This window comes from Rhodnius prolixus, unplaced genomic scaffold, assembly GCF_049639745.1.
Source record: "Rhodnius prolixus isolate KJV_2025 unplaced genomic scaffold, Rpr scaffold_5, whole genome shotgun sequence".
Lineage (NCBI taxonomy): Eukaryota > Metazoa > Arthropoda > Insecta > Hemiptera > Reduviidae > Rhodnius > Rhodnius prolixus.
In genome coordinates, this window is record NW_027411624.1 from 44465909 (window position 1) to 44491992 (window position 26084).

Genomic DNA, 26084 nt, shown 5'->3' on the forward strand with positions numbered 1-26084 from the left:
ATTTTATTTAATGGTTAATACGAGAACTTTACAGAGCAGTCTGTTAGCTAGTAGTACATTCCGTCACGTAATTAGTTGGTAGTTGGACGTAAAGCCGGCCTGTACACGTAGGCGTTACTTTACTTTTTACTCTCCATCGCTTCAGCTTCTTTAACCATCGATACCACGCAGCAGCCGTCATCATACCCTGATTGCTCTGGTATCAGATGTGAATATCCTAGACAGTGCGTACTCCATATTTCTTTTTGACGCAATCCAAAGCCTCTGTCCTTTCGTTACTAGTTAAAAATCACTTGACCGGAAGTAAGCATTTTGACTACTACTTTTGGGGATGATCTCGAAAATGGCTTCCGTTTCCTCTAAACAGGAAGTTTCGTCATAGAAAGTCGTGTGAGTTTACTTATTACTTTTACACTATTTCTAGAGGTTCGTTTAGTTATTTGTAAAGGCTGCGTCTTTTCTTTTAGTAGTACGAGTACTTGGACAACTGAACATTAAAATAGTAAAACGAATTTAGTGTAAATGTAAATAATTACGTGTTGCTACGTGTGTATACGTGTGTGAGGCTAGTGCATGACTGTAGCGTGCAGAAATACATGAAAAGCGAATGAAAGTAATTGTTGCAAGTATGATCAAACAGGTGTGGGTCTAAGCACGCACATGTAAATAAGGCTGTGCCCATCTCTGTCTACCAACTGGCTCACTCAATGTGTACTTTGCAAAGTCAAACTTTTATTATTCTAATATATATTTACTTTATTCAGTTGATTTATTCTTTCTCTACATTTTCTTTGAAGAAAATTTATTTATTCTCGAAGGCTAATTACAAATAAATAACTACTTGTAGTAATAAATCATTTCTAAATTTTAATTCAATGTAGTCCTTTCAATTGAGTACTTGTAAAGAAGTTTTATAATCAAATAATTAATAAAATAATTTAATGGCTGTCCAAAAAATATGCATATATTTATCTATTTTACATTATATATGTATGTAATATTGTGGGGAGTGTTCCAATGAAGAAAACTACATTAAAATTTATTATTAACAAACTACAATACATTAATTAAATATTACGTCGCTGCAAACAATCTACGCTGTAGTCTTATAAAGGATGATTTGCCCTATATTATACAGAAAATTTGGGAAGTATAACTTTTATAGAAGAAGAGAAAAATAATTGTCAAAGTTGGGTGTTTTTCAACGTTACGCTTTTTCGTGCAGTTTTTAACAATCAACCCTCACACAACTGTCCTACCACCGGAAACAGTTTTAATCACTTTTTATCAGCTTAGTGTGCAGAAAAAATTGGTATTCTCCTGAAACAAGTGCAGTGAAAGGAAGTCCTGTGAGTGGTCAGACGAGGAACATGTTTACTCAATAATGTATTTCTTGCAGGAGTTCAATTAAATGCTGGGTAGTTTCTATTTTCTAGCCACATATTCTCAGTGGCCGGGTAAGCTAGACGTCGTCTCCACACAGGGTGACCCTGACCTTTATTGACTGTAGGAGGAGGAGGAGGAGTACCCTCCTGACCCGGAAGTCACCTTTGATTTACCTATTTTTTTTCCTACTACCTCTGTTAGAGATAGTTCTCTCGTGTGTTGTAAGAAACCGGATACGCACTTTATATGGTCTCTTCCGTTCATTTGTATGTACGGTTTGTCACTTTGACAAATAATTGATTCACTTTTAAATGTTGTGATGTTGGTCGTATTTCTTTAAGTGCTTGGTTTGTACCGTTAGTTTTATTTGAACTTTTCAGTAAAAATTCCAAGTTTCAGCTTCCTGGAGGAAGGAAGTCATGCGTGTGCTCATTGCAGATTTTTTCTTTGTTCCTCACAGAATTTGATTGTTATACCTAACATCTAATGGCCTTATAAATGCTATAAAAAAAAAAGGCAAAATAAATATGATTTTATTATTGTCAGTTTTATGATGAGTAATAAAACATTAATAGCTTTGTGTGTGTGTGTGTGTGTGTGTGTGTTTGTGACATAATTATTTAAACAATGATAAGAGCGAGTTCAACTCAAAATAGCAATGATCAGTTTTATGGGAATGCCGGCGTTTTTTCTCGCTGAAACTGGGCTCAAAAAAAATCTGGCAGTGGAACACTAACACTGGACTTCAGTTTACTCTAATTCTCAAAATTCAACTTTGTTCACGAAATATTGCATTTTTATTATTTCAGAAATGTATAATTAATAAAGCTATACCACTAAGCTGTATTGAAATATTCGTGCTAGACCCGCAATGCTTTGGACCATTAATGGATAGCATACTCTCCTTAGAATGTAAATTTGGCCAATATTGCATAAGTAAAATTATATGTGCTAGACCCGCAATGCTTTGGACCATTAATGGATAGCATACTCTCCTTAGAATGTAAACTTGGCCAATATTGCATAAGTAAAATTATATGTGCTAGACCCGCAATGCTTTGGACCATTGATGGATAGCATACTCTCCTTAGAATGTAAACTTGGCCAATATTGCATAAGTACAATTATTCGTGCTAAACCCGCAATGCTTTGGACCATTGATGGATAGCATACTCTCCTTAGAATGTAAACTTGGCCAATATTGCATAAGTACAATTATTCGTGCTAAACCCGCAATGCTTTGGACCATTGATGGATAGCATACTCTCCTTAGAATGTAAACTTGGCCAATATTGCATAAGTACAATTATTCGTGCTAAACCCGCAATGCTTTGGACCATTGATGGATAGCATACTCTCCTTAGAATGTAAACTTGGCCAATATTGCATAAGTACAATTATTCGTGCTAAACCCGCAATGCTTTGGACCATTGATGGATAGCATACTCTCCTTAGAATGTAAACTTGGCCAATATTGCATAAGTACAATTATTCGTGCTAGACCCGCAATGCTTTGGACCATTGATGGATAGCATACTCTCCTTAGAATGTAAACTTGGCCAATATTGCATAAGTACAATTATTCGTGCTAAACCCGCAATGCTTTGGACCATTAATGGATAGCATACTCTCCTTAGAATGTAAACTTGGCCAATATTGCATAAGTACAATTATTCGTGCTAAACCCGCAATGCTTTGGACCATTGATGGATAGCATACTCTCCTTAGAATGTAAACTTGGCCAATATTGCATAAGTAAAATTATTCGTGCTAAACCCGCAATGCTTTGGACCATTGATGGATAGCATACTCTCCTTAGAATGTAAACTTGGCCGATATTGCTGCTCTTAATCAGTCGGAAGTGTGGTGACATAGTGTTGGAGGTGACTGTCTTCAAATGGGCCACAGTTTTTTTTTACGCTCACTCGCAGCGATATTCAAGTTTGTTTACAGTAGGGGTGATGACGGAATAAATAGCCTCGAGTGCCTAGATATTTGTTTTCACTCAGCCCCTGTTCGCATTATCTATTCACCAACTTGGGCGATAAGCTAAGCTAACATTGCTAAAAATCTATAAATTTTTATTTTTCATAACTTTATTAAAAAAATATTTTTTACTCCTCTCTCTTACTCCTAACAAAAGGGAAGTGCGGTGATCGTGTCCAAGTTTCGATATTTGGTTTCTCCTATGGCCTCTATGGTGGGTGTTTTTGTGGAAATCGTTCAGCCGAAAGTACCACCCTCACATTACCCTGCCAAACCTCTGTTATTAACAAATTATATCAATCGCGTTAATACACGCAAAAGTAATTGGTTCAGGAAAATTATTACGAACAAAAGTGATTATTTCGTAAACCAGTGGCATTCAAGCCTCAGAGGACTTCCGTCTATCCCCTTCCTTCCCACGTATGAACCCAAAATCAACCGGAAACCTGCAGCCTGTATTTTACCTATTGATCTACCGTCTTTACGCTTTATTTTAAGACTTAGGATACACTTGAATGTCTAATGACAGGAGTAAGAGAATGTTAGGTAGTCGGGATCCAAGTCGGACTTCCTAATTGACGTAATCATGACGTATTTTCAATTTCCACCTAAGAAACAAATTTCTCGACGCTACAGTCGCCGAGAGGATCTCCAACAGAAACACAACGAAACTTAGCGTTAAGCCTAATAACAATACAAAGATGGCCACTTCCAGGTCTCGAAGAGTGAACACTCTGGCACTTTTCACAGTTTTCCGTTTCCCTTTATAGCTGATCCTTTTCTTAGTGAACACGGTTCTACGGTACCACGCTTCTGGAAATCCGGCTTCAAACATGCTCAACAGGAATCTGTGGAAAAGAAAAGCTGTTAATCTACAATCATACGAGTTTGTCTTACAATGATCTATGTTTTCTTCAAACTGCGAATGTTTTTAGTAAATGTCTGTCGATTCAGAAAAAATTGAGTCAGAAAAAAAATCGATTCAGAAAAACCGATTCTAAAAATCGATTCAGAAAACGCGTGCTACGATTTTCTTGAAACTTAGTGCACTATTTGCATATTTGTAGTTGATCTATAAATCATTTTTGAAACTTTTTCTACAGTTAAGGGTTCTTAAAGGAAAAGAGGTGGGTGGATCCTCTCTAAAGTGCCTTTTTTGTACAATGTACACTACTGAGCACTGCAAAGGGAAATTTGCCGCTAAAATCGAGTATGAAGCAAATCACCCTACCGGAAGTTCCTCTTTACTCAATCGATTGTTCACATTCTCGAAAATAGGTCCTAGGCTTTATATACATTACATGTACATAGATATACAGTTTTTCTTTCATCATTTTTCTTTTTTTCCAAACATGTACTAACCTGTTCAAGGGTGCCAACCAAACACTTCCCTTTCTGAGTGCGTACGCAAAATTAGCCGTATATAAACACTCCGGCACCAGGTAGAGATTACTCAGTTGTCCGGTTTGCATCAATAGATCAAAGATTTTGCGTCTAATCCGGATGGCATACTTTTCAAACACTCTATTGGTTAACGTGGTATCATTTGGAAGATGTCGTCCTCTGATCTCTTGCCTGATTTCGCTCAGAGTTGTAGGCGGTTTGTGTTTCACCTTGGTCTTGATGAAGTAGTACAGATTGCCCTGATATGTAGTCATGATTACGATGCCGAATAGAAGGCAGGAGGCTGTGGAAAAATTGATACAGAACTTTTACAAGATTTTAAGGAGCGGAAGAGAGAACAATTATCCCAACATTCCAAAGCTCACAATTAAGACAATTCTCAGAAATTGAATTTTTGACATTTTGAAGTCTTTTCCTTAGTTTTCACCGGGAAAAAATCAGTCCTAAAGTCGTCTGAGTGAAAATGAGCTGTGAGGTTAGCATTACTCAGAAAAAAGAAAATCGCATAAAGTTCAAAAATTTGATATTTCGAATAGCCAATCAGCTTTTAGATAGAATTAGGCAACCGGATGTATCACTTTACAGGACTCGATTTTACTTCCTCTTTTTTAAATTTCCCCCCAAAACGGCCCCAACGAGTTTTCTGTGAGCTTATTATCGCGTAGCACATATCTAGTTCTATAATTTTTATGTGCATATTATTTCCCCAGGAAGCGGCTTCTTAAGGAAGTCCTGGGTGTTAGTTACGCTTCCCTCTACCATTCAAGCGAAATGAACGGCCTCATTACCTGTATAATACTGATAGTACTAATAAAATACTTAAGTAACAATCGGAAGTGACGTAGCGATTTTATGACGAAGAAAATTTTATGACGTAAACTGTGACCCGAGAAAAATCCTGTTAGGGTTATTCTCCAGAGATCTTATTATTTATTTTTATTTTATTTTTTTTTTGTAAGCATTGGAACTGGAAATATCTGAAAATTATAAGTTCCGTAGCTCTAAAAAATTGTACATTTCTAAAGTTGTATCTAATTATTTTTGCGAGCTAGTGGGTGGGGCGGGATTGTTAGCTCTACATCCGGTTACTCACCTATTATTATCCTTTCTTTGGTGGATTTCGGCGGTCTTCTCAGCGGTACCGTGAACATAGCCCTTAAGACTGTCGGCATAGCTTCATACCAGCTTCTACGTCTGGTGACCAAAGCTACTATCCAGTTCGTGATTATAGCCGTACAGATGATAGCTAACCATACATCCCAACGAAATGTCTGCAGGAAGACATGCCATCCTCTTAAGACACTTCCTTTCCGTAAAGCTACACATTTCTGGTCTGAATACATGGCGTGCGTCATACTTACCTGGAAAATTTAATAATTTAAGTACACTTTTTCTTTTTTGGTTTTTGAAATAATGAAGGAAATATTATTTTATTAATTACTTACATGTTCGTTAAGAAATCGCATTGACCAAGCATTCACGGACATTCCTACAGCTTTAGCTAACATTTTGGACATGGCTTCATCATAGTTCTTGGCTTTAATGATCACTGGTGTGAAATTCAAGTGGCGTGATAATTCCAACATGAACGAGCCATCGATCCCAGCGCCAACGGATATTGCTGTAAATTTCATTTAATGCCCAATGAACAGGTCAACAAATGACTCAAACTTTTGTAAGAGTCAACTGAATCATGATTCGTGAAGGAGTGGTCAGAGTCATGGTAAGTTTTGAGCATGAATTATCCATGAGAACAATGATCCGGTTCCTAAGAATCTTGGGCCGCGGAACTCTCTTCCACTAATGCACGGATACTTCTTTTCCGAAAAGAAGTAATTAGGTCAGTACGGGAGAAGAGGTACGAGGGTCGTTTGAAAAGTCCGTGCAAAAATAAAAACTACTTAATTTTTTGGGGGTAAACCTTTTTATTTTTCAACATAGTCTCCTTTTAGGCTTATACACTTCGTCCAACGCTGCTCTAGTTTGTTGATCCCTTCCGAATAGTAGGATATGTCCAAGTCTGAAAAATCAGCCATTCGTTTCTGCAATCACCTCCTCGTTTGAATAAAATCTTTTTCCCGCCAGCCATTTCTTCATATTGGGGAACAAATAGTAGTCCGAGGGAGCCAAGTCTGGAGAATAAGGGGGATGTGAAACGAGTTGAAACCCTATTTCCATTAATTTTGCGACCACAACTGCTGAGGAGTGAGCTGGTGCGTTGTCGTGATGGAAAAGGACATTTTTGTGGGACAATCATGGGCGTTTTTCTTGCAGCTCGGTTTTCAAACGGTCCAATAACGATGAATAATATGCACCTGTAATAGTTTTACCCTTTTCCAGTTAGCCGATGAGGATTATTCCTAGCGAATCCCAAAAGACAGTCGCCATAATCTTTCCGGCCGAAGGAACGGTATCGAATCGCGGCACCCAACTTGCGGATAGCTTTGTCATGTCCAAATGTTGATGCAAAATATTATGTACCCGTTCATTCGAGATGCCCACAGCACTAGCAATCTCACTCACCTTCACTCTTCTGTCATCCATCACCATATCATGGATTTTATCAATGATTTCTGGAGTAGTAACCTCAACAGGGCGTCCAGAACGTTCAGCGTCACTTGTGCCCATATGGCCACTCCGAAAATTTTGAAACCGCTTATAAACTGTTCTAATCGAAGATGCAGAGTCACCGTAATGTATATCAAGCTTCTCTTTAGTCTCCTGAGGCGTTTTGCCTTTCATAAAGTAGTGTTTAATCAACACACGAAATTCTTTTTCGTCCATTTTTTGAAAATCACTCGACTTTCTCGATTCAAACGAATGCCAAACACAAAGAAATAGACCGATCTGGCTGAAACTTGGTGTGTGTTCTTCCAAGAGATGCTACTAACTAAACATAACCTCGATACGCGCCAGTAGTGCTATCTCTCTGACTTTGCACGGACTTTTCAAACAACCCTCGTAAAAGATGCTTCCCTCTTAAGGCCATTTCTCAGAGTTTAACGGCATTAATGGCAATATGTACAATGCTAATGAAAATTGAATATACAGGGTGATCCATTTAGAACGCACCAATCGCTAATAACTTTTTAGAAAAGCGGAGATCCGGAAAAACCCATTAAATAAACTATATGTTGTTTTTTTTGGACTAGTTTTCAAATTTTCCACCCCCGATGCTGCATCGTCATTTTAGACGGAGTTAAGGCCAAAAAGTTGATCGGGCTTTCATGAGGACCACTGGTTTTGACAATGATTGTGAAAACTACATACAAAACTGAAAAATGACGTTGACCCTGTTTCGATATCCCTAATATCTGTCGAGTTATTTAAGATCAAAGTTACAAATTTATTTATTAGTGATCGATTTTCAGTATTAATTTTCCACCAGAAATACACGACAAAGTCATTTTTCACAACTTTTTATGTAGTTTTCATAATCATTGTCAAAACCAGTGGTCCTTATGAAACCCCGTTCAGCTTTTTGGCCGTAACTCCGCTAAAAATAAAGATACAGCATCCAGGGGATGGGAAATTTGAAAACTAAACCAAAAAAAAAAATATAGTTTACTTCTTGGGTTTTTTTTTGGAATTCCGCTTTCCTAAAAAGTTATTAGCGATTGGTGCGTTTTAAATGGATCACCCTGTATATCCGGAAAATACGTTGAAATTTCCCTGACCGGAAATATGAATCCCTTAAGCGATTATTTTATTTTTATTTTTTAGCATTATTACAGTGACTACTCATAGCTCTCATTGCTCATTCTTCTCCCGATTTCCCGGAGGAGTTCTTGGATATCATGTTTCCAAAAAAATGGTCCTATGAGTAAAAATGAAGCTACATTTTAGTAAAAATTCTTAATTTGAAAAAAGAAACCATAAAAATTTACTGCAATAAAAGAAAAATTAAATCGTGTTATGTTACACACATTTTTTTGGAATGCCTCAAAATATATGTTAAATAATTTTGTTGTCAATTTTTTTGAGGGCAATTGTTGTACTATAGGTCTAGCGCAGGGGTCGGCAACCTATTTCAAGTAGAGAGCCATTTCTTCTTAAATAATTTTAATAAATCTTAACCAAGAGCCGCAAGGATGATAGTGTAAACAAACTCTGTAGATCATTTGTATTCGCAAATTATTATTTTATGATATTCAATAACATTTAAATGTTTTATATATTTATTTTCACATATTGCAAAGTAAATAAACAAATAAATAATAACTAAACCTGTGTTTGAATGAAAATGGCGGCAGTTCTATATATTCCGTACTGTATTTTAATATAAGTTCTATTCAATTTCAAACCAAATCTCATTTAAAATTCTGTTTGGAAAAATATATTTACTTTAATAAATGGAATTTTCATTTGTTCCAATAAAATTGAAATATACAATTTATTTAGGACAGGCTGAAGAGCCACAAAATTTGGATAAAAGAGCCGCGGCTTGCTGGCCCCTGGTCTAGTATATTCCTAAAAAGTACTGGTTTAGGGCCAAAGTTCTGCCGTTGTATTCACATAGGAAGTTGTATTCACTGATTAGTTCTCTTACCTGAATATCCCAAGGGATGTGGAAAAGCAGAAAGTTTGATTGGCCAACCGTTCAGATTTTGCCATATTTCTTCCATTTTACAATTATTTTGTAGAATATCTTCAAATGGATTGTAATAGTGGATATCACCGGAAGTGGTAAGCGTCAGAATTTTGTAAATTCCTTTCTTCCAGAAAATCTTGTACCATTCAGTGCTAGGTGAGGATTCCGCCAATAATATCATCAATGAATCTTCCATCCAGCTCTTTAAGGATCTGGAAAATTAATTTTGCTTACAATTGATGGAGATTATTCGATTTTAACGTCACGAAACGGATATCAACTCTTTAACAAATAAATTAGTACAAATAGGAAGTTAAGTTATCCTGATAGTTGAGAGAATACGTCACTGGACTTTACCTGAAGAAATCCACTTTGATTAGAACCCCTTCAGAGCTGGTGTGATGCACTAACGCTGCATCCAGCTTCAACTTTGTCCTTATTAAAGACCCATTGAACACGATCATAGGCAGTCCCACGCCTAAAGATGCATCCTCTGCCAGTACGGCTACATTGCTTAACTGCACCAAAGGACAACGCTGAGTTAACAGTTTGGCGATATTAAACATGATGGTGACCGGTTACTCTACTGATGAGTTTGCCTCCATCCAATAAAAAAGTCCGAACACAAATTGACCCTTTCCGCCCAAATCACTTGACCTTTGAACTAGATTCCTTTTTTATGAATTAAATTGTTGTTCCACCAATCATATTTCAGTTTTTTTAAATAGTATTTTATTAGTTGTCCTCTTCAGTAAATTGACAGGTACTTAACTTCATCAATAATTACACTTCATTCTTTTTTTTATTAATTTTATGGAGGACTATTTTTCTGAGAGCTGATGATGGACATTCTGACAAGTTTCGTAAACAAGGTCAAGGTCAAGATTTCTTAATAAGCTAACTTCCGGTTGACTCATTTTGACCGGAACCTTATTGTGTTCCGGCGTGTTTTTTTTTTTTTTTTTTTAGTTCCGGTTAATATGAACAATAACACACACACACACACACACACACACAGACAGACCATTTTGTAAAAACCACTTTTACGAACTCTGGGGATCTTAAAACGGAAATGCCCGGAAAAAACCGAATTATATTATTTCCATTTTGTTGAAAATAAATGTATTAAAAAAAAAAAAAAATCACACTAAATTTAATATCGATATTTACACGTGTACTTTTTATATTTATTTATTTATTTTTTTGTTAAAAAACACCATAAGGTCATAAATTGTCAAATTTATTAAATTTATGGCGTAAAATCACGCAAATCTCATGTAAATTTCTATCGTTTATGGCCACATTAACCTGTCGAGAAATATATTTATTTTTTTTAACATTTTATTTTTTTTTAAATTTATGCTTGATTTGGATTTATTTATTTATTTTTTCTTAATATTGTTTACGATCGGGGGGGGGGCACTCCCATGACTTTCTCATTTCGAGTTTTTTGTGAGAAAATGTTGCTTTTTCTCCCTAGTGGCTCTCCATCCTGGACTTCTTCTCATTCTAGGCGCCACGGTAGCCAAGCGGTTATAGGCTAGACCCGCAAAGCTAATATGTATTGTTGGTTGGTTTAGTGGGTTCGATTCCCCCGGTCTCTATGCCTTGGATTTTATTTAATGGTTAATGTGAGAAATTTATAGTAAAGTATGTTAGGCGGTTATAGGCTAGACCCGCAATGCTAAGATGTATTGTGGTTTAGTAGGTTCGATTCCCGGCCTCAGGCCTTGGATTTTATTTAATGGTTAATATGAGAAATTTATAGTAAAGTATGTTTGTTAGTCGGCTCCGTCCACGTCACCTAATTTGTGGTAGTTGGATGTTAAGCCCTTCCTGGAAAAATAGGCATTACTTTACTTTTTTAAACTTACTTTTACTTCTCATCCTCGGCCAGGACTCACACCAAGCAATTCTCCCTTCTTCCATAGATAGATAGATTAAACTAGGGCGGCCCTTAAGGCCTACGCCACTGCGACCCCTTTGGATCTATTGTGGCTCCCCCTCACTCTAAAGCTCACCCTCCCAGACCCGTCCTTTTGATCAGACTCTTAATGCTGGAGAGCGCGACTCTTGGGTAAAGCTCTCACAGGCCTTGGTTTGTCCTCTCCGAGAAGTAACCATCCCTTCTTCCATACGCCTCCTTAACTTCCTCTTCCTACCTGAAACTTGGCCTATCTCTCCCCCTTTTTACCTTGACTCTTTTACGCCATCCCTGGCCGTACACTCGGAATAGAACATGCCCGAAACTAGTGCTGGCAGTTTTACTCTATATGCTTTTCTGCAGGTTGTATGCCCAGCCTAGGCTTTATCAAGGGATTACGATCTCTAGTGACTTCTAGTCTTTTCCTGTTTCCTCCTCAAATATCTCCTCTCTTATGCCTAAATCCTGTGTCTTTTAGCTAGAGAAGTCAAAGTGCGCCAGGAAAGTAAAGTTGAGCAAAGGTTTCCTGTGTCACCTCTTCACTGAATTGGCCATCTTGTCCATGCTGAAGATCCTCCCGCTGTACTAATCCCTGAATCTTCCCATCCTTTCTGAACGTTCCCATCTCTAGAATTATAATTACCATTACTGATTCTTCAACTGCACATTATTATTATTTTTTGTAAAAAATGAACTAAAAGCTGTGTATATACATTGTATATACATACAATGAGGTAATTTATAAATTAATGACATCACCACAGTTTTAATTTTAGGGCGTGCACCGGAACACGGCCTTGCCCAGAGTCATTCATTGTCTCCTTTAATTCTTAGCGCTCACTGTGTATGGTCCCTTTTGAAAACTAGGCCATGGGCCGGCCCCTTTAGACTCCATTTAATTTTTTGTTTGACCTTGAAAACTGTTCATGTCCCTCCCCCATTCACAATTTTTACACACACACAGACACACACAGACACAGAGACAAACCTAGATTCCTTAATCACTAAAATACACGCTAATACAGACATAACTATACTGGAACAACTCTGATTGAATTGAAAGTATACTCATACATATATATATATACTGTTTTTAACTATTTCTAGGAAGGAATAATTTGGAAGGAGGCCATGAAAAATTAGAATTAATGACGTCTTGGTGACGTAGAATTTGGGACGAGTTGTTAATTTAGATTGATCTGTTGCTCTCTGCCGCAGATTGGCGGAACACTTACCAAAAAAGAGGAAGGCTTATTGAGGCTGTCCGCACATCAAGGTCTAACGGAAGTAATCGTTTTTTTTGTCGTTTCACTATTATTACTTTTTTTTTTCCTGAACTTTATACTAATTAATGGTATTAGTTTATAATTTACTTTTTTTTTTTAAAAAAAAAAAAGGCTTTGAACTTCATTTCTAGTTGGGACGGGGATTTCGTGTAGTTTTGCAGCTTCTTTACTTCCTTATTTAATCTGTACAGCGGTACTTCCAACTTCTTTTGAAACGGAGCTCTCTTTTTTTTTAGCACTTGTTCGGGCACTTCAAGCCTCTATAACAATCTAACACACTTTTCATCTTCCACAGTTATAGCGTTAAGCACTACTACTTACCACTAAGTTAGAACTTAGTACAGTTCTCTACTTATCTAGACTTGATTTATCTAAGGAATAATGAATAAAAATTCATGTAGCTGCAGTTAATCGTAAGGCCAGAATGGCTGCGATACTGGCCAGAAAACTGAAATCGCTCACCTGTATTATGCAACATAGTAATGATACGACAAATCATGATCAGCTGTGGCGTTAGCGAATGATGTGCAGCGTTGATTCTCGTGATTGTGTCTAGTGGACATGTGGCTGACCCGTGATTGTGATATAAATTGGCGTTAAGTTTACAAGTATTCCTGCCAGCAAACTGAGAATAATGTACTTATTGTTGGAAACAATAGGTGCTCCACTGAGTACATTAGGTGTTCCACTGAGTACATTAGGTGCTCCACTAAGTACATTAGTTGCTCCACTGAGTACATTAGTTGCTCCACTGAGTACATTAGGTGCTCCACTGAGAAACATTAGGTGCTCCTCTGAGTACATGAAGTGCTCCTCTCAGCATGCACATGATAAGACTCCTCTAGTGGGCACCGTTCCAACACAATGAACCTCAATCGCCGCATCCTAAATACCTAAATTAGTTCTTTAAAGAGACCTAAGAACATTATATAGCATTCTGGGTGTATAGCTACTATATATCTTTTCATTGTGATCTTAGTATCCTGACACTCATTCCAAGTAGATGTTGCCATTGGTCTGGAGTTCTCGTAATGCGCTTCTCATTTTTAGACTACTTTCTGAAGGCAAAAAGTTTTTGGACACCACAAACAGGCCTGCTGGCGTTTCCGGTTTGCTTCTTCCTAATAGTAAAAGTTCTGGACTGTTACATTATCCACTAGGAATTCATTTGAAGTACTGTATGAGTTACCTTTTTTCGTTTTTAAGAGGGATGAGTTAGGAGAAGGATTAGCTTATGTGGTTAGCATATTGGATTCCCACGTGGAGGTACCGAGTTCGAATCCAGCTGCTGTGGTCCTTAGATTTTCTCTTTCTAGGAGCTCCTTACAGCTCCATGGACAGTATTGTCTGTAAGGAGAAAACTATATCCGGCGCCAATAACCTCAGTTATGTTGATGCGCCTTAAATCATTAAAAAAATATATGTATAATAATAATTAATTCTTATTTCTTTCTGTTTCAGGTGAGTAGCAAATGTTTCTATTGGTGGTGAGTTCGAAACCTTATTTCAGTTCTTTAAGTGCGTACTATCAAAATTATCTTATAGAACAAGAATTTAAATCTATATCTTAATCAAAAACAAATAATTTATGAAAGATCGGTTCGAAACTATCGTACTGTTTTTTGGTCCATGAAACTTGGATGCAGTGCTGATCTGCCATGCGTCACTTAGATTTGAAACTTCTCTTCATGGTGAATTCATTAAATAAATAGTTACTTAACAGGAATTAAGCTTGTTAAATTCTTAAGTATTATACGTCCGCTTACCAATGGCTTGACGCCAAAAATAACTTAAATGTTTATCAAGATAAAAAGCTCTAGATATATGGCACAAAGTTATATTTTGAATAATGTCTCCTCTACTCAGCAAGAAAACAGGAGTTATTTTTAACGCTTTTACGAGTTGACAACAACTATTTTTAATTATAACAATAAAGATAAACAATTTAAATTTTCTGTTAACTTTATTTTTATTTATTTTTTTGTTTAAAGAATTTTTCAACTAATTTTAGAATTTATTATTTACAAATTTTTGTTTACTGCGGATGTTCCGAAGTTTATCTCTGGTGATGATGTATTAGTTTGTATTTTGCGACAAGTTTGATGGTTTAGCAGCGTTAGTAAATAAAATACTATTGGCCTAAAATACTATTGGTCTGTTATTATTTTAGCAGTCTTAGTAAATAAAATACTATTGGTCTGTTATTATTTTAGCAGTCTTAGTAAATAAAATACTATTGGTCTGTTATTATTTTAGCAGTCTTAGTAAATAAAATACTATTGGTCTGTTATTATTTTAGCAGTCTTAGTAAATAAAATACTATTGATCTGTTATTATTTTAGCAGTCTTAGTAAAATAAAATACTATTGGTCTGTTATTATTTTAGCAGTCTTAGTAAAATAAAATACTATTGGTCTGTTATTATTTTAGCAGTCTTAGTAAAATAAAATACTATTGGTCTGTTATTATTTTAGCAGTCTTAGTAAAATAAAATACTATTGGTCTGTTATTATTTTAGCAGTCTTAGTAAATAAAATACTATTGGTCTTTTATTATTTTAGCAGTCTTAGTAAATAAAATACTATTGATCTGTTATTATTTTAGCAGTCTTAGTAAAATAAAATACTATTGGTCTGTTATTATTTTAGCAGTCTTAGTAAAATAAAATACTATTGGTCTGTTATTATTTTAGCAGTCTTAGTAAATAAAATACTATTGGTCTTTTATTATTTTAGCAGTCTTAGTAAATAAAATACTATTGGCCTAAATTACTATTGTTATTAAGTCGGTACTATCACACTGCTGTGTGCTATTGGTCAGATCTTTTTAATTTGTACGAAAGTTATTGCCCATCGTTAAAAATATTCTAATGAGTAGTTTTTGGGCAGAGTTCCTTAATTTTTTTGGAATCTGGTCTTCTATTTTAATTGAACTGCTTTGGTCGGATTAAAAAAAAAACTGACGTGAGTTTTTGATTACGTTAATAGTGAAATATCCTGGAAAAGGTTATTATGTACAAAAACATTATGTACTTATATATTTGTAATTTAACGTAGCTAAAACTGTTAACTAAGCCGGCACGACCTGAATGCTGGTGGATATAAAAGACAGAAGGAAGGCTAGCGCTAAAAAGAATAAACTTATCAAGGCCACTTATTAAATATATATAATTATGGTAATAATTTCAACAACACTAACTACAGCACTATATTAAGGCGCAGGATCTACAAGGCAATGGCTCTGAGCAAGCCTACGGGCAAACTGCAGTTTTAGAATAACTAAGATATCAGCAAGTTGGCGGGCAATTAAAAGCGATACTAAGTTTATGTGCTGCTACTTTATTCCGGTAAATTCTGTAGAATAATGTTAAAACAGGATCCAGTACGCTAACCGCATAACTAATCCCTTCCCTCAACTATTATTATTATTTCATTTCTGACTCCTTATTAGGGAAATCACTTAGGGGGGTGGACTTTGCCACAACCCCTTATCTAAATTACTATCTATCTCTCGGAGTTAAATACTAAATCCAAATAATAACAGGCTGGGCGCGGCGATTGGCTGTATTGATCTGCTTAATGGACAGCACTCAGGAACTTTCGGACGATACGGACCGTATCTAGGAAGACTGCCTTCTGCGCCTCTACAACCAGACCAGTGGATAGGCCCAACTTATTGACAGCAGTCACCGTTGTTCTGAGCACGAGGCCATTCGTGGAAAGTATTATAGGCGCAATCGTCGTTTTGTCCAGGTTGTACATTTCTCTTAGTTGGAAACTAAGGTCCTGGTACTTCCGGATCTTTTCGCCCCTGCATGTTTCTGCATGTTATCATCATTGGGTATGGTGATATCGACGAAATATGCCACTCTACCCTTCCTATCCGTAACTAGTATGGTCCGGCTTGTTGTTAGCAACACTCCTATCCGTTACTATCTGAGTGTCCCAATATACTTTTGTGTGCGCATTCTGTAGCAGCGTCGGCGGGTTATATTTATAATATGGCACTTCTGTATTCAGCAGCCCAAACTTTGAGCCAAGTGCTTTATGGATAATTTTTAGCCACATTATTGTGCCTGAGAAGGTACTCCTTCGGCGCAAGTACTGAACATCCTGAAACTATGTACTGTATGCTTTCCGAAGTGGAGTTGCACATTCTGCATTTATCGTGCACTAGACTTTCCCCTAGAACCCATCTTCGGTACGCCTTTGTAGCTATCACCTGGTCCTGCATCGCCATTACGAACCCTTCCGTCTCAGGGAATAGATGGCCTTTCGTGAGCCATTGGCACGAGGCTAAGCTATCAGTTCCTTCCGCAGTAAGAAGGGCATAATACCTGCCATGTAGCTGCTTTTGGCCCCATTCATTCTTCATATCCCTTTCTAACCGCACAACGTTATTTCCTGGCTCACGCAAATTCAAGGCTTAGTGAAGCCTTTATCTAGAGCCTTCATCTTTGCAAAGAGGGGGACTTCTTGTTGTTGGAAATACTCTTTAAGAGAGTTCTCTGCTCTTTTGCAGAGCTGTTCAACACTGAGTAATCCTTTCCCTCCTTCCTTTCGCGGTAGATAAAGCCTGACAGTGGATGCGTTGGGATGGTGCATCCTAGCGGACGTCATACTAGTTCTGACGTATCTATCAAGTTCCTGAAGTTTCGTAGTTGACCATTTGAGATTCCCAAAAGCGTATGCCAATGATGGGATGACATATGTATTTACGGCTTTTATGGTGTCCTTAGATGACAATTTTTGTTTTAGAATCAGTATTATTATTATTATTTATTTATTTATTTATTTTTAATTTTTTTTAATGATTTAAGGCGTGTCAACATCTAAGGTTATTGGCGCCCGGAGCTTTTTTCAGTGCACTGTACAGCCTCCGGACAGTGTTCTCTCGTCACAGACAACACTGTCCATCACCGGACAGTGAGCTGTAAGAAGCTCCTAGGAAGAGAAAATCTAAGGGTCAGCTGCTGGATTCGAACCCGGGACCTCCGCGTGGGAGTCCAGTATTATTATTATTATTATTATTAGTATTATTATTATTATTATTATTATTATTTCGTATAAAATGTTTCTTTTTTGTTTTATAGATTTTATGCACGTCCCTGCAATTCCCTTTTTAGAATCCCCTCTCTTAATCTCCTTTTTTCCCCAAGAATAAATGAAACAAAAAAATCCACCAATCTGCTGTTATTCCCACCTTTGTGCACACCTTAAATCCCCCCCCCAAATATTATCAAAACATTTATAATGTACATAAAAAAGAGAACAGCCAACCGGATGAGACGTCATGTCGTTTTTCACAAAGTTCCGTCTTTTTCGTCGTAAAAACAAAAAAAACCCAAGTGTTGAAATAGCATGCACAAAATCATAAAATATTTAAATGTTTATGTATATTGTGTGAGCAGTTATTCTAATACATAAAAATATATAATATAGTATATTTATATGGCCTCACTTTTTTTTTTGTATATATTAAAAAAAAATATACAATATATAAAAATATTAGTCCTCCGTTTTATATTTAATATTTAAATATAAATTTTAATATAAATACAGATGATCCGATGGCAAGGTGATATTCTTATTTTTATGTCCTTCCAGCTGGTATTTTGGTTTTTTTGATTGGAATTTTATTGGTATTTATCTACTTAAATCATAGTTAACCCTTTTATTCGTTGACAGGAAGATCCTCCATTTTGTTCTTTCCGTTTTACAAAAACAGGACACAAATACGATTTTTCTTTTACTGGAATTATTATTATTATTTTTATTTTATTTTTAATGATTTTAGGCGCGTCAACATCTAAGGTTATTAGCGCCCGGAGCTTTTTTCAGTGCACTGCCCCGGCCTCCGGACAGTGTTCTCTCGTTACAGACATCACCGGACAGTGAGCTGTAAGAAGCTCCTAGGAAGAGAAAATCTTAGGGTCAGCTGCTGGATTCGAACCCGGGACCTCCGCGTGGGAGTCCAGTATGCTAACCTCATAGCTAATCCCTTCCCTAATTATTATTATTTTGTAAATTCAGAATTTGAACTAAAACGTTAGTTTCAATATAATTGTATTCTTAATCTGTTTTGGATTTGCATCCATCACCAGAGGCCGTAAATAATTTCGACTTTATGTACGTTTAATCAATTCCAATTAGGGAAGGGATTAGCTATGCGGAGGTCCCAGCTGCTAACCCTTAGATTTTCTCTTCCTAGGAGCTTCTTGCAGCTCACTGTCCGGTGATGTAACAGTGTTGTCTGTAACGAGAGAACAATTCCAATTCCTTCCGCCAATGTTGTCCGTTATCTTGGGCTGTATTTAGGCAAAAAGACTGGACTTGGAACCCGCACACATGACTTAAACGAACTGATGTTAACAGGCGTTGAAGATTGGAGCGTTTCGTTGAACCCCACAGTACATCCAGGCGGTTTTTAGTGTAGAATTGTAAATTAGTCGTTTGTTATTAAGTGAAAGATTTGAACGTTGGTCTAGTAGTCTTTTTAAGTAGTCGATAACGTCTGTTAACTTCAGCTCATTTAAGTCATGTGTGCGGGTTCCAAGTCCAGTCTTTTTTGCCTAAATACAGCCCAAGATAACGGACAACATTGGCCAGGAGGAATTGGAATTGTTCTCTCGTTGCAGACAACAATGTTACATCACCGGACAGTGAGCTGTAAGAAGCTCCTAGGAAGACTACTTAAAAGACTACTGGACCAACGTTCAAATCTTTCACTTAATAACAAATGACTGATTTACAATTCTACACTAAAACCCGCCCGGATGTACAGTGAACTGTGGGGTTCAACGAAACGCTCCAATCTTCAAAGCCTGTTATCTTCAGTTCGTTTAAGTCGTGTATGCGGGTTCCAAGTCCAGTCTTTTTTGCCTAAATACAGCCCAAGATAACGGACAACATTGGCCAGGAGGAATTGGAATTTTTCTCTCGTTACAGACAACACTGTTACATCACCGAACAGTGAGCTGTAAGAAGCTCCTAGGAAGACTACTTAAAAGACTACTAGACCAACGTTCAAAACTTTCACTTAATAATAAACTACTGATTTACAATTCCATATTAAAACCCGCCTGGATTGAACTGTGGGGTCCAACGAAACGCTCCAATCTTCACAGAATTCAATCTCTTCAGTCTAAAATTCTCCACACTATCGTTAAACGGCTCCATTTTACGTTTCAAATCTAAAACTATCCACCGCAGACTTGGTAATTCCATTCGTAGGTCCAGTTTGCCACGAATTCGCTATAAAAGTTTTCATCCAGAACTTCATCACTCTCATTCCACCAATCCTCTTGTCCACCGCCATTTATCATCTCCATCATCTTCCAGATCATACTCCCAGAGACGATTGAAATCAGCCAGTGGCCTCAGCGATTTTCTCCTCTCTTCTGAAGAGAGGAATAGCTAATCCTGGAAGACGACTTAGGGAGTGTTATCACTTTGGGGTAACTTCTCCCCTCAATTAGTGGATTATGTAGTGGAGGGTAGTTATTGTCATTGTTACTAATTGCTGTATCTAGCGCTGGTTTAACCTAACAAATAGATTGGAAAACAAAAATGTTTAAATCACTTCATGGCCGAGTGGGGGAAGTTACGTGGTGTGCATGTGTTTTGTAGGTTGACCAGCGGAAATGTTGAAACTTTAGACCCATAATGCTGCATGATATCCTATTCTCTTACCCCGAACTTAATTTTAATCAACCTCTGACGATGGAAATTAAGGTGCGAAACTGATGTGTGGGGGTGAATGCGTGCTATGACGGTTCAGCCCTGCAAAAAAACCTAATCGCATTTCCCATCAAAAATTGCTGTTGAGCTTGCCATCGCTGTCTCGAAACACCATTAAACGCCCCATAGTGCTCAGTAATCCAGCTTATACTGGATTCCTCCCCCCCCCCCAAATGCGGAGATCCTAGGTTCGAATCCAGCTTGGTAGTCCCTTAGAAGATTTTCTCTTCATAAGAGCGTACTCTTAGCCCGTCTTTCTTGTAATGGGACACTATAACGAAAGAACTCTGCGCAGAGGCCGGCAGTGCATCGGAGAGAAAAGCTTCTAGAGTCAATGACCTCAAATAATATTGACGCGCTTTAAATATATATATATTTATATATAAATATATAAAAGTTACCAAACAACCTGAGTGTTAGTGTAGTTTTCATTTTATTATTTAGTAGACCTTCGACTCTGTATCTGTAAGTGGCTACTTTGAAATTCAAATTCTCTGTATTTTTTTTTAATTTTCTGTAAAAAGAATTCTTACAAGAAATTGTTTATAGCTTACAAGTAATTCCCTGTAGTATACAATCTTACTTGTAAAGAATAAATTTCTTATTCAATTATTTATTCAATTTTTTTTTTTTAAGAATATAGCCAGTAGTTTGTTGACGCTATCTATTTTACAATCTTGAGATTGGTATCACATTGGCAGTGTCTCCGAACGTATTTTTATCCATATTAAAATTTATTTCTCGTGGCAATTTCTCACCTTGTTTAGACTTCCATAATTTTCTACTCTTAATTCTTGTCGTTGTGTTGGATTTTCGTTTCGACTTTCCGTCTATAAATCGTTCCATTTTATTAAAATGTTCACAGCTACTCAAGTTGGTGGCTTGTTTGTTACAATTTACATATAGAATATATATTTTTTTATTCAATTTAGTTAGTTTTCCATTTTAAAATGTTCGATCGTTATCTCTATATAAATTATAAATTATCTAATATTTAGTTTCTTGATCTAAACGTGCACATTGCTACCACCTAGCGGTACGTTGTAAAACTAAAAATGTCTACCACAGACCGCTAGACGGCACTAGTATTTCTAGTTTATTGCTATGTAATCCTGTTAAATTATGTGTTTCTCTTTAGCAAGAGGAAATGTTGTGATCCTTTACAGATTTTTGGTAATTCAATTTCACCTGAAATAAGGTCCTCTGAAGACGAAAAAATTATTCGCAGGAATTTAAAAAAAATAAAAAAAATTGAAAGATTGGCTTCGAAGAATTCCACCGGATGAAGTCCACCGGAAGTACAAATTTGAAACTAAAAACTTTTTTTCACGATTTTCTCAAAGTTGGTTCAGGGAAAAAATTGCTTTTTTTATGACGAAAGTTTTGTAAAGTCTTGCTTTTCCCCGCGAGTAATACATGTTTTTAGGCTATTTTGTGCACGAAAAAACCTGGTTATTTGCTTTAGGCATAACCAAGGCAATATTTTGGTCAACCGGAATTACCATTTTATAATTATTGATTGGATTATCAGACTCGCTCATCGATCTTAATCAATCAATCCTTTTGTCGATATTGACTTGTCGATTTATTAGTTCTTGCTATTAAATCTAGTAGCTAAGTGCTAGTAATGTCCGGCTATGTTCGTTCTATTCCGATGTTACGATAAAATCACAATCTACGGCTAACGTTAGATCATTGTACCCAGTTTCATGGTTAACTTGCTCATCGATCTTAATTCGATTCGTTGCTACAATGGGAGGATCTCCTAACAAGCTTTTGGACAAAGTCAGCCTGCCGGAAGTGCTTCTAAAGGTAGTTTTGGGCGGAAGTGAGTTAGGCTTACGTGCGATTCACCATTGAGTGATATTAATAGGAAGTCAATTTCTAAAATTGGGGGGGAAACGGAAGTACCTCTCTTCCAGTTAAACAATAATAATAATTGCGTTAGATCAAAGTCTTGGTGATTCGGTGCACCAAACAAATAAAATTTTTAAAGTACTGTTTTGACATTATAAAATTGAGCACTTTTTTTTAACTGATAATTTATTTTAGACGTTCAATTCATATAATATAATACTCGACAGTTATACTGACAATCATACATAATGATTAGATTATATAGTTCGCACCTAAAAAGTTAGTTACAAATAAATGAGTTAATATTGTCCAAGTGCATTTATTGCATTGCATATTTTTGCACTTAATGAACCTATATAGTAGCAGCTAATCCATCAACATACTTGTGGATTATAGCAAACTGTCTAGGACCTAACGTTAGATCATTGTACCTGGTTAACTTGCTCATCGATCATGATCGATCTACTGCTGTTGTCGATATTAACTTGTCGATTTATTGGTCCTTGTTATTAAATCTAGGAGCTAAGTGCTAGTAATGTCCGGCTGTGTTCTGTTCTATTCTGATCTTACGATAAAAGCAAGAAAAAGTTTTTTTATGATTCTGGAGTTGTTGATCGCGTTTAGATCTGTAGAATGTACAGATTAGATTAGATTAGATTAGACTAGGGAGGTCTACGCCACTGCGACCCCTTTGGAGATCTATTGTGGCTCCCCTCACTTTAAAGCTCACCCTCCAGAGACCTGTCCGTATAATCAGACTCCCAATGCTGGAGAGCGACTCTTGGGTAAAGCTCAAGAAGAGAAGCTCTGTGGAATGTACAGAAATTATTATTTTTTGTTAAAGTCGTGCAGGAAGTAAGTGCTTTTCCACACATGCTTACTTGATTGATAAGTATGCGAACTTAGAACGCTTCTGCCTAACTTCCACAATAAGAGAAAGTACAGCAATCGGGCCAACTTTTGCGTCCGAAGAAATGGTTGTTTTGAAATCTCTTTGAATCTAAAGAAAAGATTTTGTACAAATTAGTCGGTGTTATGGCAACCGGAAGTACCGATTGTTGGGAAAAAAAGTGAACTAGTGACTTCCATAACCTTCTAAGAGATAATTTTGAGAAATTTAAAGTGGTCTCTACAGGGTGAACCAGTAAGTATTGTCCATAGGCCTACTGTGTGTAGTACATCAAAAGTGGACTTCAATGACGTATTGGCCAACTTCATATTTTCCACTGTTCTTGAGTGACGTCACTTTAATTTTTTTTTTTCTAAAATCATTACTTTTTTTTGCAATAAAAATGTTATTACTCAGAAAGTTTTAGTCCGAATTCGATTCTGGATGACACGGTTTAGAAAGACAGATAAATTTTCTAAAAATTGACACCATTTCGAAGCATAAGTTATTCTCCAAACAGCCTCAATCTTCCTCCTGGATACTGGAAAAATTAAAGTAATCGAAATTTTTAAGAAGACTCATGTGATCATTATCAAACCTAGATGCTGGCCACTTTCTTATAAAAGTTTCCTTGTTTAATGTGGGCTTTCCGGACGGTATATCATTTTCCAGGATTCCTTTTATCTTCCTAAGAGAAATTACGTTAGTTTTTGGCAAGAAAACAGTGTTCACGAGCACTCAACAGTGTTGTTAGTTTATCAAGTTGTTTAATACATTGAAAAACTCTTTTAGATGGCACCAGTAATCAATTTTTGTCTTAAAATAAGGAAGTCAAAGGGTTACAAATAGCATTTTCAACATTTACTTCTGATCTCACTGAAATATTTGAGAAAATGTTAGGAAATATGCTCCGAAAATGGCGTCAATTTTCAGGAAATTTATCTGTCTTTCTAACCGTGTCATCCAGAATCGAATTTGGACTAAAATTTTCTGAGTAATAACATTTTTATTGCAAAAAATTAATGTTTTTTGGGGAAAAAATTTAAAGTGACGTCACCCAAGTACAGTGGAAAATATGAAGTTGGCCAATACGTTATTGAACTCCAATTTAGATGTACTACACACAGTAGGCCTATGGACCATTACTTACTGGTTCACCCTGTATATTAAGGTTATATAAAAAATAGTTATTTATTTAACAAGTGTGGAAAGTAGTACTTTTCCTCACGCGAGGCAGGGTTTGCACGCACGAGCGAGCGAAGCGAGGCGAGTACAAGTGCAAATTACCGAGTGTGAGGAAAATACTTTACACTCGAGTTAAATATTATATTTTTTCTGCAACCATTAGGGTTATTAACTAAAAAAAAAACTAAACAGGAATCATTAGAATCCATTTTAAATTTCTATAAGGTAACACTATAACCTTTTTAACTGTTATAATTAAAAATATCTAATTATTTATTAAAGTATTATTTTTATTTCTATATTCCTTTCAATTTGTATTTTATTTTTTTAATATTCGTTTTTTAATTATTTAGTTACGTTAAATAAGCTTATTAAAGTTTTACAGAAAATATTTAATAACAAAACTTCTTATATCAAGGAAGCACAATGAAGTTTTTTCACTCACTAGTGAGGAAAGTGACACCAATGGGAATTTTTCCCCACTAGTGAGGTAAAGTTGGGCATTACACAACTTTATTTTATTTTATTTTTTTTTTTTTGCGCATCAACAGCTGAGGTCATTAGCGCCCGGAGCTTTTTCCAGTGCACTGCCGGCCTCCGGACAGTGTTCTCTCGTTACAGACAACACTGTCCATCACCGGACAGTGAGCTGTAAGAAGCTCCTAGGAAGAGAAAATCTAAGGGTCAGCTGCTGGATTCGAACCCGGGACCTCCGCGTGGGAGTCCAGTATGCTAACCTCATAGCTAATCCCTTCCCTATTACACAACTGATTTTAATTGAGTAATGAGAACATGGTTGCAGAAAAAGAATATTAATTTTTTTTTCTTAAATTTAGCGTGTTTTTTTGCAAAATCTTTTGCAATCCGACTTAGATCTCCAGCAAGTTTTTTTTTTTTTTTGCAGTATAATTAACCAACCAGCTCATCAATAACTCGTCATAAGACAGCTGTCCGTCTCTAAAAAAGATATTACGCACTTTGCAATTAAAATGGTAATTATGGACCACAATAAACAGAGATCGTTTTGTTTTGTTCTGTTTTGTTTTTTGATTCTGGTTAAGTAAAACTAACTAATGTTCCCCTCCCCCCACCCCCCAAAGTAATAAAGATGGGAGTGAATTCAGTTTGTTTGTTTGTACATAAGATGAATTCAGAAAATGAATTTCGCATCAATCATCTGTTTAAAGCGTTCATTTTTTGTATCTTTAAATTATTGTTCTCACGTAATGTTTACAAATCTTCCATACTTTGGGTAGGAGAGTGTTTATTAACCAATAAGATATTCTCTCCACAATTGTTCCAGAAAAAACGATTTTTCTTCAAACAAAAATTCTAACAAGTGTCTTTTGGTCTTTTGGATAGACTTTTTTTTAGAAGGCTGGTTTAATTTTGCCTGTTGTAGCATGTTCAAATATACAGGGTGATCCATTTAAAATGCACCAATTGCTAATAACCTTTTTAGGAAAGCGGAATTTCGAGAAAACCCACGAAGTAAACTTTATGTTTTTTTGGGTCTAGTTTTCAAATTTTCCACCCCCGATGCTGTATCTTCATTTTTGGCGGAGTTACGGCCAAAAAAAACCGATTGGATTTTCATAAGGACCGCTATCAAATTTATTCTGACTCACCATTACATTACACTACATTTTTTAAAATCCTCAATTATTATTGTTCTTTGCGTCACAAATATCATTTTTTTTTTTTTTTCAGTCAGAGGACCCTCCCGAAACGTGTATCTCTGGTGGAAAATTAATATTGAAAACCGTTCACGAATAGATAAAATTGTAACTTTGTGATCTCAAATATCTCAACAAATATTAGGGATATCGAAACGGGA

General features: G+C 36.3%; 2 protein-coding genes across 6 annotated transcripts in view; one reads left to right on the forward strand and one right to left on the reverse strand.

Moving 5' to 3' along the window:
• The window catches only part of for (cGMP-dependent protein kinase for), a 334414-nt gene that overhangs the window by 65794 nt on the left and 242536 nt on the right, over positions 1-26084 (forward strand). The window lies entirely within an intron of this gene.
• On the reverse strand, positions 770-10271 carry LOC141458268 (uncharacterized). The gene is made up of 6 exons (XM_074136022.1): positions 9725-10271; positions 9326-9579; positions 6222-6397; positions 5870-6137; positions 4735-5059; positions 770-4220 (listed from the first exon to the last, which is right to left on the reverse strand). The coding sequence occupies exons 1-6, from the start codon at positions 9931-9933 to the stop codon at positions 3944-3946; spliced, it is 1509 nt and encodes a 502-aa protein (XP_073992123.1). The 5' UTR covers positions 9934-10271; the 3' UTR covers positions 770-3943.